This window comes from Podarcis tiliguerta, assembly GCF_965153285.1.
Source record: "Podarcis tiliguerta genome assembly, chromosome: 5".
Taxonomy (NCBI): Eukaryota; Metazoa; Chordata; class Lepidosauria; order Squamata; family Lacertidae; genus Podarcis; species Podarcis tiliguerta.
In genome coordinates this window covers 64,266,866-64,283,578 of record NC_139538.1, presented here as the reverse complement: position 1 = coordinate 64,283,578, position 16,713 = coordinate 64,266,866, and the positions used below count along the sequence as shown (strand labels likewise).

Below are 16,713 nucleotides of genomic sequence, written 5' to 3'. Positions count from 1 at the left end.
AACGTTATATATTACTTTTATCTACTACTACTACTACTATTATTATGATGATGATGTCTGTATTACTTGAATGGGGGATGCGGGTGGTGCTGTGGTGTGAACCACTGAGCCTCTTGGGCTTGCCGATCAGAAGGTTGGTGGTTCGAATCCCCGCGACGGGGTGAGCTCCCGTTGCTCAGTCCCCTGCTCCTGCCCACCTAGCAGTTTGAAAGCATGTCAAAGTGCAAGTAGATAAATAGGTACTGTTCCGGTGGGAAGGTAAATGGCATTTCTGTGCACTGCTCTGGTTTCACCAGAAGCGGCATAGTTGTGCTGGCCACCACAGCCCCAGAGTCATCTGCGACTGGACTTAACTGTCAGGGGTCCTTTACCTTTATATTACTTGAATGAAGATAAAGCACTATCACAGAAGAGGCATTTTCCACACACACAGGAAGGACTGCTTCTTCTAGCAGATAGTGCCTGCTGCAGTGCGTGTAAATCATCTTTAAAAAATTGTTTATAGGTGCCCCCCCCCTTTAGAGCAATTGTTTTGTTCAAGGGCAAATAAATTAAAACTCATGATTCATTAACTACTTTTTTTTAAAAAAAATCCTTATTAATGACACTTTTTCTTATTGTTCATTGTTTTTATAGTGTCAACAAGGTGCATGGTACTGTAGACCCATATAAGTGGTTAGGTCCATGCACTGAGAAGCTTACAGTTAAACGTAAATTAAAGTGAGTGAAGATGCAGGAAGGTTTTTAATCTGTCATCATCCCTGGAAAAGGAGAAAACGAGCCATGCCCATTCTGAGCAGATAAGTTTATTGTAGCGCTATAAAGAAGGAATCTTTTACGTTTCCTATTGTAGTTGGAAGGTAATTGTGCTTCCCAGATCCCAATATTTGGAACAGTGGCCACTCCAATGACCTCTCCTGCTCACCTTCATTGCTCTGGGAGCCTACCTCAGGTTAACATTTCTACACAAGAAACAATGCAAAAGGGTCTCAGAGAGATTTGAGGGCCAGTTTTAAAAAGTCGAGAAATATGGACACAGCAGTAAAGGTGGCAAGAAAGGAGATTCCAGCTGGACATCAGGAAGAACTTTCTGACAGTGGGAGATGTAGTGGACTCTCCTTCCTCAAAGGTTTTTAAACAGAGGCTGGATGGCCATCTGTCATGGATGTTTTTGTTGAAATTCCTGTGTTGCCCAGGGTCCCTTCCAACGCTATACCTGATTCTAATACATACAAACTCTGAAATCCTCATCAGCATGAAAACCAAGTCACTAACTCAAACCGGCCCATTCCTACCAGACAAAACTTTGGCCCCCTCGAGTTCTAAGTTTACACACAAACACAAAAATACACGTGTCCAGCACGTGCCTGGTACCTCTCCTTTCTCACTAAGATCGTTCCCCTCCCTCCAAGGTATGATCATTCAAACTAGGCAGGAGAGTAACAGATGATGATGAAAGGAAAAGAGTCGGGGTGGGGTGAGAGAGGGAGAAGGAGAGACGCCGTTTAATGGGATATTCAATATCCTGCAACATGCATTTTGAGCTCTGCACTTCCAGCGGCTTAAAAGCTCATAATGCGCTCTGTACTTCCTCTCGCTAATGTCCACAGGGGGTTTAATGCTGGGGCCGATCGATGGGGCTCCTCTGGTGTCACGATCTCTCTCTCTTTTTCTTTACTTTTTCTTTCGCAAAAAGCAGCAGCATAAACCAGACTGGGAAGGGACGGGCTAGAGGAGGCGGGATTATTTTGGAGCGCCGGAGGAGGGAGGGAAGGAAGGGGTGAAGGAAAAGGGAGGGATTTGGGCTTCTCTACACCAGGACCTCCCCTCCAGATTTCTTCCTCTCCCCTCCCTTTTTATTTCCCAAACGTCTCTAAATTGCCCACTCTACACCTCCTCCGCCTCCCCCCCCCCCCCGCGATGTGAGAGCAGCCAATTCTAAGGGCAAAGGGAGGAAAGGGCAAGCGGCTTCGACCGTCGCGACTACGCATGCCCGGCCATCCAGGCATGCTCAACAAAAATAGAAGGGCAGCCCAACTGCCAAATGATGGGGAGCAAAAGAGGCTCTTCATCTCCGTAGGCGATGGGCTTGCAAAGAAGAGAAGCAGGGAAGGGGAGGGGGCACGGGGTGGGTGGCTGAGGACTCTTCCAAAATATCCCCAAGAACTCCTGGAGGAACTTTGCCACGCTTTGAGAGCGCACTATTCAGATGCCCGAGAGTGTTTGCTGTCAGCCCGGGTTTATTTTTTATTTTTTATTTTATTGGACTCTTCTGCACCGCTCCAAGGCAGCACGTGATGGGCAGGGCAAGAAGGCTCCACCGCTTTCTTCACCCTTGAGAAACTTGTCCCCCTAACCTTGGGAAGTGGGGCTGGTTGGAGGGGGGGGGGAGAGAAGCGGCAGCCCCGCCAAGGAGAAAAGGCAGCAGAGAGCGAGGAGGGGGTTTGCACACACCCCAACTCCGCCCCTCACTTGGCTGTAGCCATCCAGCTTTAAGGAGACTTTGGGGCTGGAGGAGACAAGGGTGTAAGATGTGACACACGTATCTGCACGCGCTCACGCGCGCACGTATCCCCACCCCCACTCCCCAAACACACACACACACACACACACACCGTTTTCGTCGTCCACCGTCCCTACCTTTCGGATTTGGTGAATTTCCGAAACGCCTGCCGGAGATCGTGGAAGGAGCGATAGGTCTGGGGCTCGGCGGAGATGCCTTGCGCCCGGGTGGTGCGGGGTCCGATGTGGGTGGTGGGCGCGGGCAGCACGGACTGACACTTGTGCAGCTTCCTCCTCAGCTCCTGGATCTCCTCGTCCTTCTCGGACAAGCGCTTCTCCAGCTCTTTAATCCGCTCATCCTTCAGCAGCAAGAGCTTGGCAAAGTCCCCTTCCAGCTCGCTCATGTTTCGAAAGCCCTCGCTCCGCTGCAACTTTTTTTCCCTTCTTCTTTTTGGTATCCCGTAAGGAAGCGAGCGGGGGAGCGAAGGAGCAGCAGCAGCAAAAGCAGCAGCAGCAGCAGCGACCCAGGCGAGCGCGGAGTGAATGGAGCCTCTAAGTAAGAGAGGGGGAGAGAGGAAAGGGGAAAGAGAGGGAGTGAAGAAGAAGGAGGGAAAAGTCAGTCCAAAGCAGTGGGGAGAGATCTGCTGTCACTAATGGGTGGTGGTGAGCGGCTTTCTTCGATCCACTTACTGCTGAATGGACTGTAAATGGAGGCAGCAGGATGAGAGAGGGCTGAGATCACTGGATGTTGAGTGCTAATCTGGAAGCGTCCCTCGGGACCGGGTGATTATCTTTCATTGAGAAAGCAATTAGAGCTACCCTCCTGCTGCCGCCGCCGCCGCCCTTCATACCTACCGGATTCACTCGGGGAGGAGGAAGAGGAGGAGAAGGAGAAGGAGGAGGAGGAGGATGGAAAGAAGAGGCATGCGAATAGCCAACAGCAGCCCCACCAAACTCCTAAGCTCTCTCATCAGGACAAGAGCTCTCCCTTCCTCCATCTCTCTCTCTCTCTCTCTCTCACACACACACACACCCCCCACATCTTCTGTGTTAAGTGGTACAGACAACAGAGAGAGGAAGAAAGTTGATGGAGAGAGAGAGATGCAGTCCTTAAAATAGCAACCATTATTACTATGCAGCCTGCAGGGTGACACAGCTCCCTGTAACCAAAGCTTCGGGTCCGGGGTTGTAAAATTAGATGTCCTTCATAAATTATTGATCCCTCCCCTCCCCTCAAAATAACCTCCACAAATTGGTTCCTTCATAATGGTACTTAGCATTTGGCCAGGCGTATGTCAAGGGTTCCAAGCACTCCTGGTGCGTTTTTCTCCTCGAGAATCCTAACAACAGCCTTGTAAAGTGGGTCAGTGTTACTAACCGGCTTGTTATAATTGGGAACCGAAGGCACTGGTGGCTCGCTTAATAGGACACATAGGGTGAATGTGAGGAGGGCTCGAAAAGCTGCGGCCAAGCGCCTCCAAAAAGCTAAGGAGCAGATCATGAAGGAAATTGGCGTCTGCACGTTTGTCCCCGGTGTTTGCTATTCAGAGATATACTTTTCTCTGAACATGGAAGTTCAGCTATTACAGCTGATGGGGAGGGGGTCATAGACCTATAGTACAGACCTAACAAACCCATCACCACATCCTGCGGCAACTAATTCCACAAATTAACTCTGCATAGTTTGAAAAAGTAGGCGCCTTCTTTTTCTAAGCCTGTTCCCAATTAAATTGTTTAGATGACCCCAAGTTCTAATATTAAAAGAGGAGCAGGGAAACCTCTCCTTTCATTCATAATTTTACAGTATTGACTTTTGTCATGTCTCCCCTTCCAAATTAAACAATTCCAAAAGTGTAGCCTTTTCCTGTATGGATAACATTTCTTATCAACTGGCTTGTTTTTGTTCTATATCTTTTCCAGGACTGCAGTATTATTTTTTCTTTTTAATGATGGTGTGATCAGAACAGTACAAGAAAATTCCAAATGTGGCTGGGGCACAGATCTGCATAAGGGCATTGTGACAATGGCAGTTTTCTTTTTGACCTCTTTTCTATAATTCCTGACATAGAATTTGCCTTTTTCTCTGCTACTACGCACTGAGTTGACATTTTCAGTGACCTATTCACTACTAATCTTTCCTGGGTAGTCGTAGACTAATCAGACCCCATCAGTGTGTGTATATAGATTTTTGGTTTTGTTGCGGGTTTTCTTTTTCACCCCAATGTGTATGACTATGCACTTACTTATATTAAATCTCATTCACCATTTTGCTATACCTTCATGCAGTATGGAGAAATCCTTCCAATATTTATTGGCTACCTTGAGTTTCATAATCAAATAAATTTGGCAACTTCGCTGCTCACTCCTGATGCCATTTGTGAATAACACAGCTGACTTTCCTTGGGCATGAAAACTTGCTAGTTTATTGCTGACCTCTGCTTCCTACCCTTTTGACCACATAAGGGTCACTTGATGTGAGATTTGAACTGAAGACATGTCAGCTCATGGCCTGCTATTGCACCATAGTACTCTTAATAATCTTTTTATTCCTTCCTTACTGGGGCCTCTCAGAATTCTAGGGCAGAGTTTCTCTTGCTCCCATTTCGAGTACCCCAAGTGCTGTTTTGGTGAGTGCCTATGCATTTAGAGTATATAATCTTCACAATAACATATATGTGAAGATACTGCTCTCATATTGTGCAGTGTAACCCTTCCATAATAACAAAAAAATAAGTCCCACTGATTTCAATGGCTAGAGGTTGGTGCTGAAAGGCAATGTTCTCAAGTACACCTACTGGGTTCAATGGGGCTTTCCTCGAGAAAGTCTGGAAACGATTGCAGCACCAGGCGGAAATCCTAAAATTGCCATAGCTGCAGGCAAGCCTTGCTTCTTCAGGGATGTTCCGGCTGCACATCTCTCATGCTGTTCAAGGATGTTCCAGCGGCACATCTTTCATCTACGTGGGGCTGCCCTTGAAACTGACCCAGAAACTCCAGCGGGTGCAGAAGGCCGCAGTGAGACTCCTCACCGGGTCCTTGTCATGGGAACACATTCATCCGGTGCTATACCAGCTGCACTGGTTCCCGGTGGAGTACAGGATCAGGTTTAAGGTGCTGGTTTTAACCTTTAAAGCCCTATATGGCCTAGGACCCTCATACCTATGGGACTGCCTCTCCTGGTATGCTCCACAGAGGACCTTAAGGTCTGCAAATAATAACACCCTGAAGATCCCAGGCCCCAGGGAGATTAGACTGGCCTCGACCAGAGCCAGGGTCAGAACGCTCTCTCACAAGAGACCAGGGCCCTGCGGAATTTGACATCTTTCGCAGGGCCTGCAAGATGGAGCTGTTCCGCCAGGCCTTTGGTCAGGGTTCAGTCTGATTCTTTTCTTTCTGTATAAGAACAAGCATTAAAGAGGTCTCCTAGCCCGCTTTATAAGGCCAGTGGTAAAGTTGTCCCTGAAGAATATTAACCACTCTCAGTTTTACCCATGGACTGCCTTCTGTCCAGATTTTAATTTGCTCTGAACTAATTTTAAGATGCATTTTAATTAATTGATTGCCTGTTCTTATGTTCTTTGTATACTGTGTTAGTTTTATGACGTTAGCCGCGCTGAGCCCAGCTCCGGCCAGGGAGGACGGGGTACAAATAAAAATTTATGTTGTTGTTGTTGTTGTTGTTGTTGTTGTTGTTGTTGTTGTTGTTGTTTTAAGAGGATAAGCCTCTAGTGTAGCTCCATAGGTTGTTGGACTACAATTTACTCATTCTCTGGCCATTATCCTTGCTAGATGGGAAGTCCCCAAAATATCTGGAGGGCTACAGGTTTCTTACTCCTAACTCTAGTGTTGTTGTCGTTTAGTTGTGTCCTACTCTTCGTGACCCCATGGACCAGAGCACGCCAGGCACTCCTGTCTTCCACTGCCTCCCGCAGTTTCGTCGGATTCATGTTGGTAGTTTCAAGAACATTGTCCAATCATCTCATCCTCTGTTGTCCCCTTCTCCTTGTGCCCTCAGTCTTTCCCACCAACATGGTCTTTTCCAGGGAGTCTTCTCTTCTCATGAGGTGGCCAAAGTATTGGAGCCTCAGCTTCACGATATGTCCTTCCAGTGAGCACGCAGGGCTGATTTCCTCCAGAATGGATAGGTTTGATCTTTTTGCAGTCCATGGGACTCTCAAGACTCTCTTCCAGCACCATAATTCAAAAGCATCAATTCTTCGGTGATCAGCCTTCTTTATGGTCCAGCTCTCATTTCCATACATCACTACTAGGAAAACCATAGCTTTAACTATACAGACCTTTGTTGGCAAGGTGATGTCTCTGCTTTTTAAGATGCTGTCTAGGTTTGTCAACGCTTTTCTCCCAAGAAGCAGGTGTCTTTTAATTTCATGACTGCTGTCACCATCTGCAGTGATCATGGAGCCCAAGAAAGTAAAATCTCTCACTGCCTCCATTTCTTCCCCTTCTATTTGCCAGGAGGTGATGCAACCAGAAGGAGAAAGGAGTTCGGGTGGAGCAAAAAGGCCTTACTGAAAGCTCGAAGCATCTCTGCAGTGGGGTGGGGGGATCTTGCTGTTGTGGATAGGTGAGTTATTACTACTAAGTGAGGTGGTTGAGAACAGTGTGTCACACTCTGCTTCAGGGAGGGGCAACTGTAGATTTTGGCAATCTGTCATGGATGCTTTCCTTGAGATTCCTGCATTGCAAAGGATTGGAACTAGATGACCCCAGGGTCCCTTCCCAGTCTACAATTCTACAAAATAACTACAAAATAGTTAGATGCATATCTGGATGGAGAAACCAGTAGCCCTTGAGATATTGTAGGACTATGACTCCCGTTACCTCTGGCCACCAGCCATGCTACTTGGGACTAATGGAAGTTGTAGTGCCACACATTGGCCGCCCATGCCATAGACATAAGTTCCACTGAAATCTATTTAATGATATATTTATATAGAATTTATATATTTATATACCACACTTCATCCGAAGAACAAAGGGCAGTTTGCAATATAAAAATGCAAAAATACATAGCATAGTAACAAAAAAGAATACTACCCCCTCCCGCCCCACCGCCCCAGTTTAAAAGGCTATAGATTGTTTACTTCGCCAAAGGTCTGGGAGAAGAGGAATGTTTTTGCCTGATGCCTAAAGATATGAAACAAAGAAGCCAGGTGAGCCTCCCTGGGGAGAACATTCCACAAGGGGGAGCCGTTGCAGGAAAGGTCCATTCTCATGTTGCCACGCTCTGGGCCTCTCATGGAGGAGGCACATGAAGAAGGGACTCAGCTGATGATCTCAGGGTCTGGGTAAGTTCATAAGGGGAGAGAAGGTCCTTGAGGTATTGCGGTTACAGTTCAACAGCATCTGGGAGCTAAAGATTGGGGAGGTTGCTTAAGTTGTCCCCTTTGCTAATCTCCATTGCTGAAGAATTGTGTGGTCCCCATGACCAGCTTGGCTGGGTTCCGATGTTGAACAGAGCAAGGGAAAGCTTTGCTTTTCTAGTTGCATTTTCCACGCTTATCACAGAGCTCTGGTTGAGGTGGGGCTAGAGCATGCACTGCCCTACTAGGACTACCGATTCACTACCAACAAACACAAGGCAACATACAATTGCCTTGTATACATTCTGTGTATACAATACAATTTGTAACATTTTCATTAAAGTAAAAACATTTTGGGAATATTTATTTTATTTATAATAAAACTATTGTATCAACCTCACATGCATTACACAAAGTAGCTTACATCAATAAAAATCACAATATAAAAATAAAAAAGCAACATCACCAATATAAAAATCACAGCATAACATCCACAGGTGACAGATGCAATTCGCCAAGGGCAGGCAGAGCACATAAAACAAAGTTTGTCACTAGAATCAGCCCAGCCTAACAAATTAAACACATGCTAGAATAAAGAAGTATTCATAAGCTGGTGAAAGGCCATCAAAGATGGAACCATTCAGGTACTGAGAAGGCCTTATTTCTTCCCTGTAGATCTTAATGAATGGGCAGGCTGGCATGGGAGGAGGCAATCCCCCAGGTATCCTTGACTCAAGTCATTTAGTGCTTTAAAAGGCAAGCATCAACACCCTGAACCTCAAAACAAATTGGTAACCAGTACAGTTACTGCAGGACAAGTGAAATGTGATCAAACAAACATCCTGACCACCACATGATGGACAAACATAATTTCCTGAGGACTCGTCAAAGTTAGCTCCATGTAGAACATGTTGCAGTAATATAGTCTAGATGTAACTAAAGGCCAAGGCACATTTAATTAGGGTCAAATCAGACCTCTTTAGGAAAAGGCACTGCTGGTTCATCAGCTAGGCTAGCCAAAGGCACCCCTAGCAACTACCACCACCTGGGCATCCAGGTTCAAGGATGAATCTAGGAGCACCCACAAACTGAATACCCGGTTCTTCAACCTGCAAACTCAATATCTGATTCCTCCCCCCCCCCCAAAAAAAAACAACCGCAACAACAACCCACTTTGAAGTTCTATTCTGGAGTCTATCTTCTTCCTGATGAGGAACAGCTCTCTCATCTGGATTAAGCTTCAATTGATTAGCCCTCAACTCCAGCCTATCAGCAGGCAGCAGTTCAGAACATCAACAACTTGGGAAAAGAGAAATGAAACTGTGCTATCTGCATGTGGATTACAACACATTCTAAACATCCAGACAACCCCGTTCAGTCGTATGTAGATATTGAACAACCTACCAAAGAAGACAGTGATGCCATACACAAATGACCAAGGCATTTAATTAGTCCTCCAGCATCACTTTCTGACACTCAATGAAGAGCCAGAACCATAGCACAGTACCTCCTAGGGCAGGAGTTGTGGGGGACTTGTGGCCCTCCAGATGTTGTTGGACTACAACTCTCGTAAGCCCCAGCCAGCATGGCTGATGGTCAGAGCTGGTGGAAGTTGGAGCCTAACAACACTTGGAGGGCCATGGGTTCCCCAGCCCTGTCCTGGGTGTATTCCCTTCAGACTGTCTGGAAGTGTACAACGGTCAACAGCATCAAACATTCCTAAAAGGTCCAGCAGAACCAAATGACATGTAAATTCCCGGTTAAGGAAAAAAAGGGGGGTCAAAAAAATATCATTTTGGTGCCACCCAAAATAATAGTGCTCTAAATACTATCCAGCTTACCCAATAAGCTCTGCCTATCCAAAACTCTTCCTGGTGGATATTTTAAAATCATTATCACCACTTTTATTATACTTAAATGATCCTGAAAGAGATCCTGATTATACTGAAAGAAATGGCAGAGTGCTTAAAGGGGCAACTTCAGGAAACTTTAAAGAACTTTTAATAAAGTTTGGTTTATTTAAGGAAAGTGCTGTGGATGTATCAGTAAAAGCCTCTGAACTTAAAAATAATGGTCCCTACCAGCATACATGTTTCTGCCGCTAAGCTAATGGACACTAAAATATACAGAGACTGTGGAGCTTTGAGACAGTTACAGAAATCTCTGATGGAGCCTCACCTGGAAATGTGGCAGCCCCACCTAAAGAGAAAGGATGGCTACCATCCTGCATCTATGGTTGTGAGCTATCATTGTAATTGAATGCCTACTATCCTCACTACCTGCAAGTAAGATAATGTAACACATGAAAGGTAAGACCTAGGCTGCAAAAGGTAAAGGACCCCTGGATGGTTAAGTCCAGTTGAATTCAACTATGGAGTGCGGCACTCATCTTGCTTTTCAGGCCAACGGAGCTGGCGTTTGTCTGCAGACAGCTTTTCCGGGCCATGTGGCCAGCATGACTAAACTACTTCTGGTGCAACGAGACACCGTGATGAGTGCCACAGCGCAAGGAAACACCATTTACCTTCCTGTCGGAGCAGTACCTATTTATCTACTCGTGCTGGTATGCTTTTGAACTGCTAGGTTGGCAGGAGCTGGGACAAAGCAATGGTAGCTCACCCTGTTGTGCGGATTTGAACTGCTGACCTTACGATCGGCAAACTCAAGAGGCTCAATGGATTAGACCACAGTGCCACCTGCATCCCTAGGCTGTAATGCTATGCACACTTACCTGGGAGTAAGCTTCATTTAACTCAGTGGGGCTTCCTTCTGAATAGTAGAACTTTGCACGTAGGGTAGTGTTTATCATTCATGGATTTGCTCCTGAGCACATGAATAGCTTCCACTGAAATATATTGTGACTGAGGTGATGCTAAAGCAGCCCGGTGACTTTCAGCTGTTTTAGACTACAACTCCCATCATGCTCACTGGGCTTATTGGAGTTGTAGTCTGAAGCATTTGGAGGGCACTGGCTTGGGAGAAAGCTGTGCTTGATTATTAGAGAGCTCTTTCTAATAATCCTTTTGAGTTTCTGATAGCTACACCACAAATGGAAGTCATCACTTACTGTTTGCAGCCTCCAAACCCTGAATTGTGTGTGAACTTATCTTTGGTAAAGATATTGGTTGTAAACTGAACTTTGGAAACATACAACTGTGACTTTTTCTTCACTGCTATATAATAAAAAAACTATACAGCTAGGATATGACCATTCTGAGTTTTGTGTGTGAAGATTTCCCCATTATCTTGCTTTCTCTTTATCAACACATCCACAGCATCAAATAAACAATGCCCACAGGCATTCAGTTGTTATATGTGAGTTTTCCTTGTAAATTCATTAGGCTTTGAAATTCCTGTTCATGCTGCCACTGCCGCCTTGTGAGAAGTAGCCTTATGGTGCTATTTGCAAAGTGGTCTTAAATGTTTCCACATTAAAAAAGAAAATTAAATACACTCTCTCTATTGTTCCAAAAAGGAGAGAGACAGCTCTAAATAGCACCAACATGATATATCAGAGACATAATTAGCAAGCCTTGCTTGATATTTAAAAAAAAACCAGTAACCTGAAAATGTCACTTCTTGAAGAAACTATCATGATGTAATTAAGTGGAAAGTTAGATAGTTTTAAAATGAAACCAATTAGGTTTCACCAGCAAATTATAAAGGCACATTAGAACACCTTGTATCCCAATTTACAGCCAGCATGATGCTTGAATCTTATTCCATGCAGTTGTAATTATACTATTTTCTATCAGTCACGTACATAATCTATTTTTCATAAGCCCCACAGTTTCATCACATTGCCACTCTCCCACATTTAGCACCGCTAGAGAACCACTCCTGCCAATGTTACTGGAATTATTTGGGGAGGCAACTCACAGGCAGCTTATAAGTGGTGTTGGCTTCTGCTTTGGGGAAGAGTTTCAAAAATAAAGCCCATTTAAGTCATTGGTGACCTTGAAGTTGACTGCCCAAATACAGTGGAAGCAAGTTGGATGTGGCAATGGATGTTGTGCATAACTTCCTCCCAGCTGGATTGGACCCAGATGCTCAAAGGGTTGCTATGAGGTGTGTCAGACCCTGGACCAGGCCACCCAATCTGCTCCCTCCTAAATCTGTTCTAGGTTCTCTCCAACCCTCTGAAACAGATTTGGGGAGGGTGTGGGGTATATGTGGGAAGAGGAGAAAGGGGGGGAGTTCCACTGCCAAGCAGACATCATTGCATGGATGGAACACATTACTTGAATACTGCCCTGTCTGTTACATCTTCTTAGTGCAAATCTCCCCTCCTCAAATATTACAAGCAATTGCCAATCCAGTGGCGTTAAAGCACCAGATGTTCACTTGGAAGAGCTAGATTCAAATCCACACTTGGTCATGAAGCTTCTTTGATGACCTTGGGTCAATTGCTTTCTCTCAACAAAGGGTGGGAGATATATTTGATTCAGTTCACATTTAAAACCAAATTTCCAAAACAACACAAGAACTGAAACATAGCTTAAAAATTCACACTTATCTGAATTTTGGGATGCAGTTTTTCATCCAAACAACATTTTGAAAGATGCATGTATTAGGGGGAAATGGGCATAAAGGTGAATATACTAGTAAAAATAACATACAAAATGTAAATTGCTTGCAAAAATGAGTACATTATTCAATAGTATGCTTTTATCAGGTGAAATTCACATTGAAATGTTGAAGGATTTCATTAGAATTCTTTTTTTTAAAGCAAATTGCTGCAGAAACCTGGAAGACTAAATTTAAGATTATAAAAGTGAGAAACTAAGGTGAATCAAAACTTACAAATCTTGGAAGCCGCCCAGAGTGACTGGGGAAACCCAGCCAGATGGGAGGGGTATAAATATTATTATTATTATTATCATCATCATCATCATCAGTACTCTCAACCTAACTGACTTTGTGGGATTTGTGGGAAGGATAAAAAGGATAGATAGATAGATAGATAGAACCATCAAAGCCTTGGAGAAATTCTACTATGCAAAAGGCGGCCAGCTGGTTCCACCAATCAGAAAAGCATTTATCAGCAAAGTCCTCCCGATGTTATTGTATGGGGTTGAAATCTGGGGGTGGAATTTAAAAACACTACAACGGCTGGAGATTCTACAAAACTCTTTTGCACGGAAGATACTGGGTCTCCCCAAGGGCTCGGTTGCAGCACAGTTAAGAACAGAACTGGGCCTCCCCTCCATTGTTGCGAGAGCCCACATTAGAATTATTAGCTTTTATTGTAAATTAATCAATGCCCCAGGTCCCCTACTAGCCAGGCAAGCCTTTTTAACGTGTTCTCAAAGCAATAAATGGTCCAAGGCCATGGTGACTATTACTGCACGCTACTCTCTCCCAAATCTTGACTCGCTGTCCTCTTGGGACAAACATAAAATCCGGGCCTGGATTCTTACAAGAGACGAGGCCATGGACCGGGCACAGTCCACCTCAGCTCGCCTCTCCATGTGGCTCCCTAAAGTGAAAGTGGTAAGATCACTTGCCAACTACTTGATAGACCTGACGGAGCCCAACTTGAGAAGAGCGTTTACTATGGCCCGCTTCCATTCTATACCCACGGCCTTCCTGCAGGGGATTTATTCTAAGACCCCTATTACCCAGCGTCTATGTCCATGCACAATGAATGAAGTAGAGGACTTCATACATTTCTTTTTCTACTGCCCTATTTATGAGCCAATAAGATCTAAGCTCCTCCTTTTGATCCCGTCCACCATTACATCTAAGGAAGACTGTTTGAAATCGCTTCTTGTGGACGCAAATCCCCAAATCTCACGTGGGGTGGCAATATTCATAGTGCAGGCTCTGAAACTCAGGGCTACTCTGACAGGGTAGCGTGCCCTAGACCTGGACCTGTTTTAATCTTTTTATTACTTTTAACTCAATATGCTGAGTCTGTTCTGGGGCCATTTTGTGCTTTATATATACCCGCATACTAGTTTTTGGGCGCTGGCTATTATATCTTGCATTATTGTCTTCGGGTAACTTAAATGTCACTACGCCAGCCAAAACACCTGAATTTTGCTGGGTTGCTTGTCTCTAGTTTGTCTTTTTTCTTTTTTGTATTGTCTTATTTTGCTATGGCAGTTTGCTAATGCAATAAAGGTTTTGATTTGATTTGATAGATAGATGATAAATATAGATAGATGATAGATAGATAGATAGAGGAAAGGTGAGGTGTAAATAAATAGATAAAAGTCAGATGAAATGGTGGCAGGCAGAAAACAGAGTTTAACTGAAATCAGATATTCTACAGCTGCTCCTGTCAAATGTTTCAAATGGTGCCTTACACAGGTGTGTGGCTGTTGGTAGAAACTGGCACTTCAAGCTCAATGAGAATGGATGAGAGGGAAGGCTCTTTCGGGAGTGTCCTTATCCAAAAAGGAAAATGGAATTCCATCCAGTCAGTGCTTCTGCAAATGCATACCATACTTGAACAATTCTCATGGGTCATAGGGAGGGGAGTTAGCTATGGGGGATGGGGAAGGGGAGCCATGGTGAAACACAACACTTTTGTACAAAGCTAAGGCAGACATGACGTTTTATGGAATATTTTGATGGAATACTTGGGTCATTAACAAAAATGAAAAATGATTCTAAAATAGAAATTACCCTACATAAACTTTGATAGGTAGAAGGATGTTACCAGTAGCTCTATGGACCTATCCACACATTACACAAAGGCATGGCATTGCCAGGAGCAGGCTTGTGCTTTCTAGTGCCACCCCTGCCAAGCAACCATTTGATGTGCTTATTTATCTGTATAGAAATCTATATGCAGGTGGTCTTGCTCACCTGTAAAGGCTTCAAGCAGTCAGGACCCCCAGCTGTGCAGAAGAAAGGCACAACTCTTTTGAGGAAGGTGGTGCAGTTTCAGAGGTAGGGCTAAAAGCATGACCCCTCTCCAAAGTAAACATGGCCATGCCTTACGTTTGAGTAATGTGTGAAAAGGGCTTATGTTTCACAACACTAATGTGGGGAAAATTGAAAAAGGGATGCCCAATACTCCCCCTGAAATTCCCCTTCGGAAGTTTTGAATCCCGCCCACCACCCTTGCCAGGCTCCACAATGCAGTGGAGAACTGGCACGCAGTGTGGAATTTAAACCATTTGTATCCCTTGCTTGATTTTATTCTGCAAGCGTTTACCCTGCGCTTAAACTCTTAAGAAAATGTGCATTTGGCAACACACATGTGCTGACTCTGCATGTAGTTCCATCCTTTTGCAGGGAGAAGGAGGGTGGGAGATCTGAGTAACTTGAGAAGGGCTGCTCTCAGGCAATTGCCAAAAACATAGCAGAGAGGAGGGAGGAGGCTTATTTAAAGAAAGTTCAAGTTGCTATTTAAGGAATCCTTATTCTTTTAAAAAAATCTTCTCATGGGAAAAAAAAAGAATCAGTTCTAAAATGATGAGATGGAAGCCTTTCTCACTATTTTAGATTAGCCTACCTAATGACAGAAAATAGTTTCTTCATAAGCTTCTTCATAAGTTTCTGGCCTGCTCAGACTTAAATATATTTAAACTGATTTCTGAAAACACAAAATCATTGGACACAAATCAGGGGAAATGAAGCATTACTCAAGTCCTGTTGATTTCATCTGAAGAATTAAGCTCCCTCCTGTTTATGGAAGCATGGAGTGGGGAAGTTTCCCAAGTGAAAGCAGCCCTAAAAGGGAATTAAATGTTATATCGCATGTTACTTGTAAGTAACAGAAGGCTCGGTTAGGTCTTTTTTCTTTTAAAAAACAAACTAACTAAAAAAACAAATAAAAGGAAAACAGCGCCCTCTCGTGTCTGAAAGCAGCTTGTTGGAGCACTGAAGGATGTGGAAAGAAATATGACCATGGTCCCAGAATACAAAACTAAAATGATACTTGGTGAAAGGTATTTGACGTTGTAGCAGTCTAAACTGGTTCCCTGGCTGGGCTGTTTTTAGCTTTCTAAGCCTGCCTGCTGTTTTAAAGGATATTTGAAGAGCAAGCAATGATTTTAAGTGATGCACTGCATGGGGGCGGGGGACGACTGTATTACTATTATTATTTATTATTATTTCATTACATATGACCCATTGCCTGTTACAGTTACAGACTGCTACAGAGTTACAGTCCCCTGCCCCAAGAAGCTTACCATCTAATTTTCAGTGTAGGTGAAGACCAAAAATAGAGGGGAGAAAAAATAATGTGGAAAAACAACTGTGCCTTTTCTTTCACTGGTACTTAAGTTGCGTAGGGTTTTATGTCAAATTAGGAAACATGGGTTTTGAGAAGTTATTTGACAGTAAAGAGAGGTGATGGGACGGGAAGCCTGATGGGACTCCCAACTCTCATCAACCCCAGCCAGTATGGTCAGTGATAATGACCTTAATAACTGCAGATGGAATCAAGCTATAATCCTAGTGCGTTAATGAAATCCTGTGTGTTTGCAGTTGTACGTTTCATGTCCTGGCCAGGCCTGTGTCCTGGCCCACAAGTTAATGTGTTGCAGCTTGAATGTGTTGTGGTCAGGGTATACAAAAGGTCTTTGTGACTGATGGACTTGGACTAAAAGTCAACAGCCTTTGGACTTGGTTATTACAAGTACATAAAAGAAATGAGGATAAAGGGCTTCATGTGGTGGTAGAGAGGTGTGCCCACCACTCTCCAATACCACAAAGATGTCAGTTATGAACTTGCCAGTGCCCAGCTGTGCACAGGGGCGAACAAAGGCTAACCAACACCCGGGGCAGGGCAAACCACTGGCTGCACATGCATTGTATGTAGTGGTTTGCTGCCGGCACAGCCTGAGTGCCTTACGTACGGTGGTGGGATCCTCTGCTTGTGGCTGCAGCGGTAGCAGAGGGATCCTACCGCCGTCTGTACGGCGCTTGG

At 44.5% G+C, this 16,713-nt stretch overlaps 1 protein-coding gene across 1 annotated transcript in view; it reads right to left on the bottom strand.

Moving 5' to 3' along the window:
• The window catches only part of PRKG1 (protein kinase cGMP-dependent 1), a 653,626-nt gene that overhangs the window by 569,883 nt on the left and 67,030 nt on the right, over positions 1 to 16,713 (bottom strand). The window contains exon 4 of the mRNA XM_083443672.1: positions 2,641 to 3,054. Coding sequence (XP_083299798.1) covers positions 2,641 to 3,054 — 414 coding nt within the window. The remainder of the gene's footprint in view (positions 1 to 2,640; positions 3,055 to 16,713) is intronic.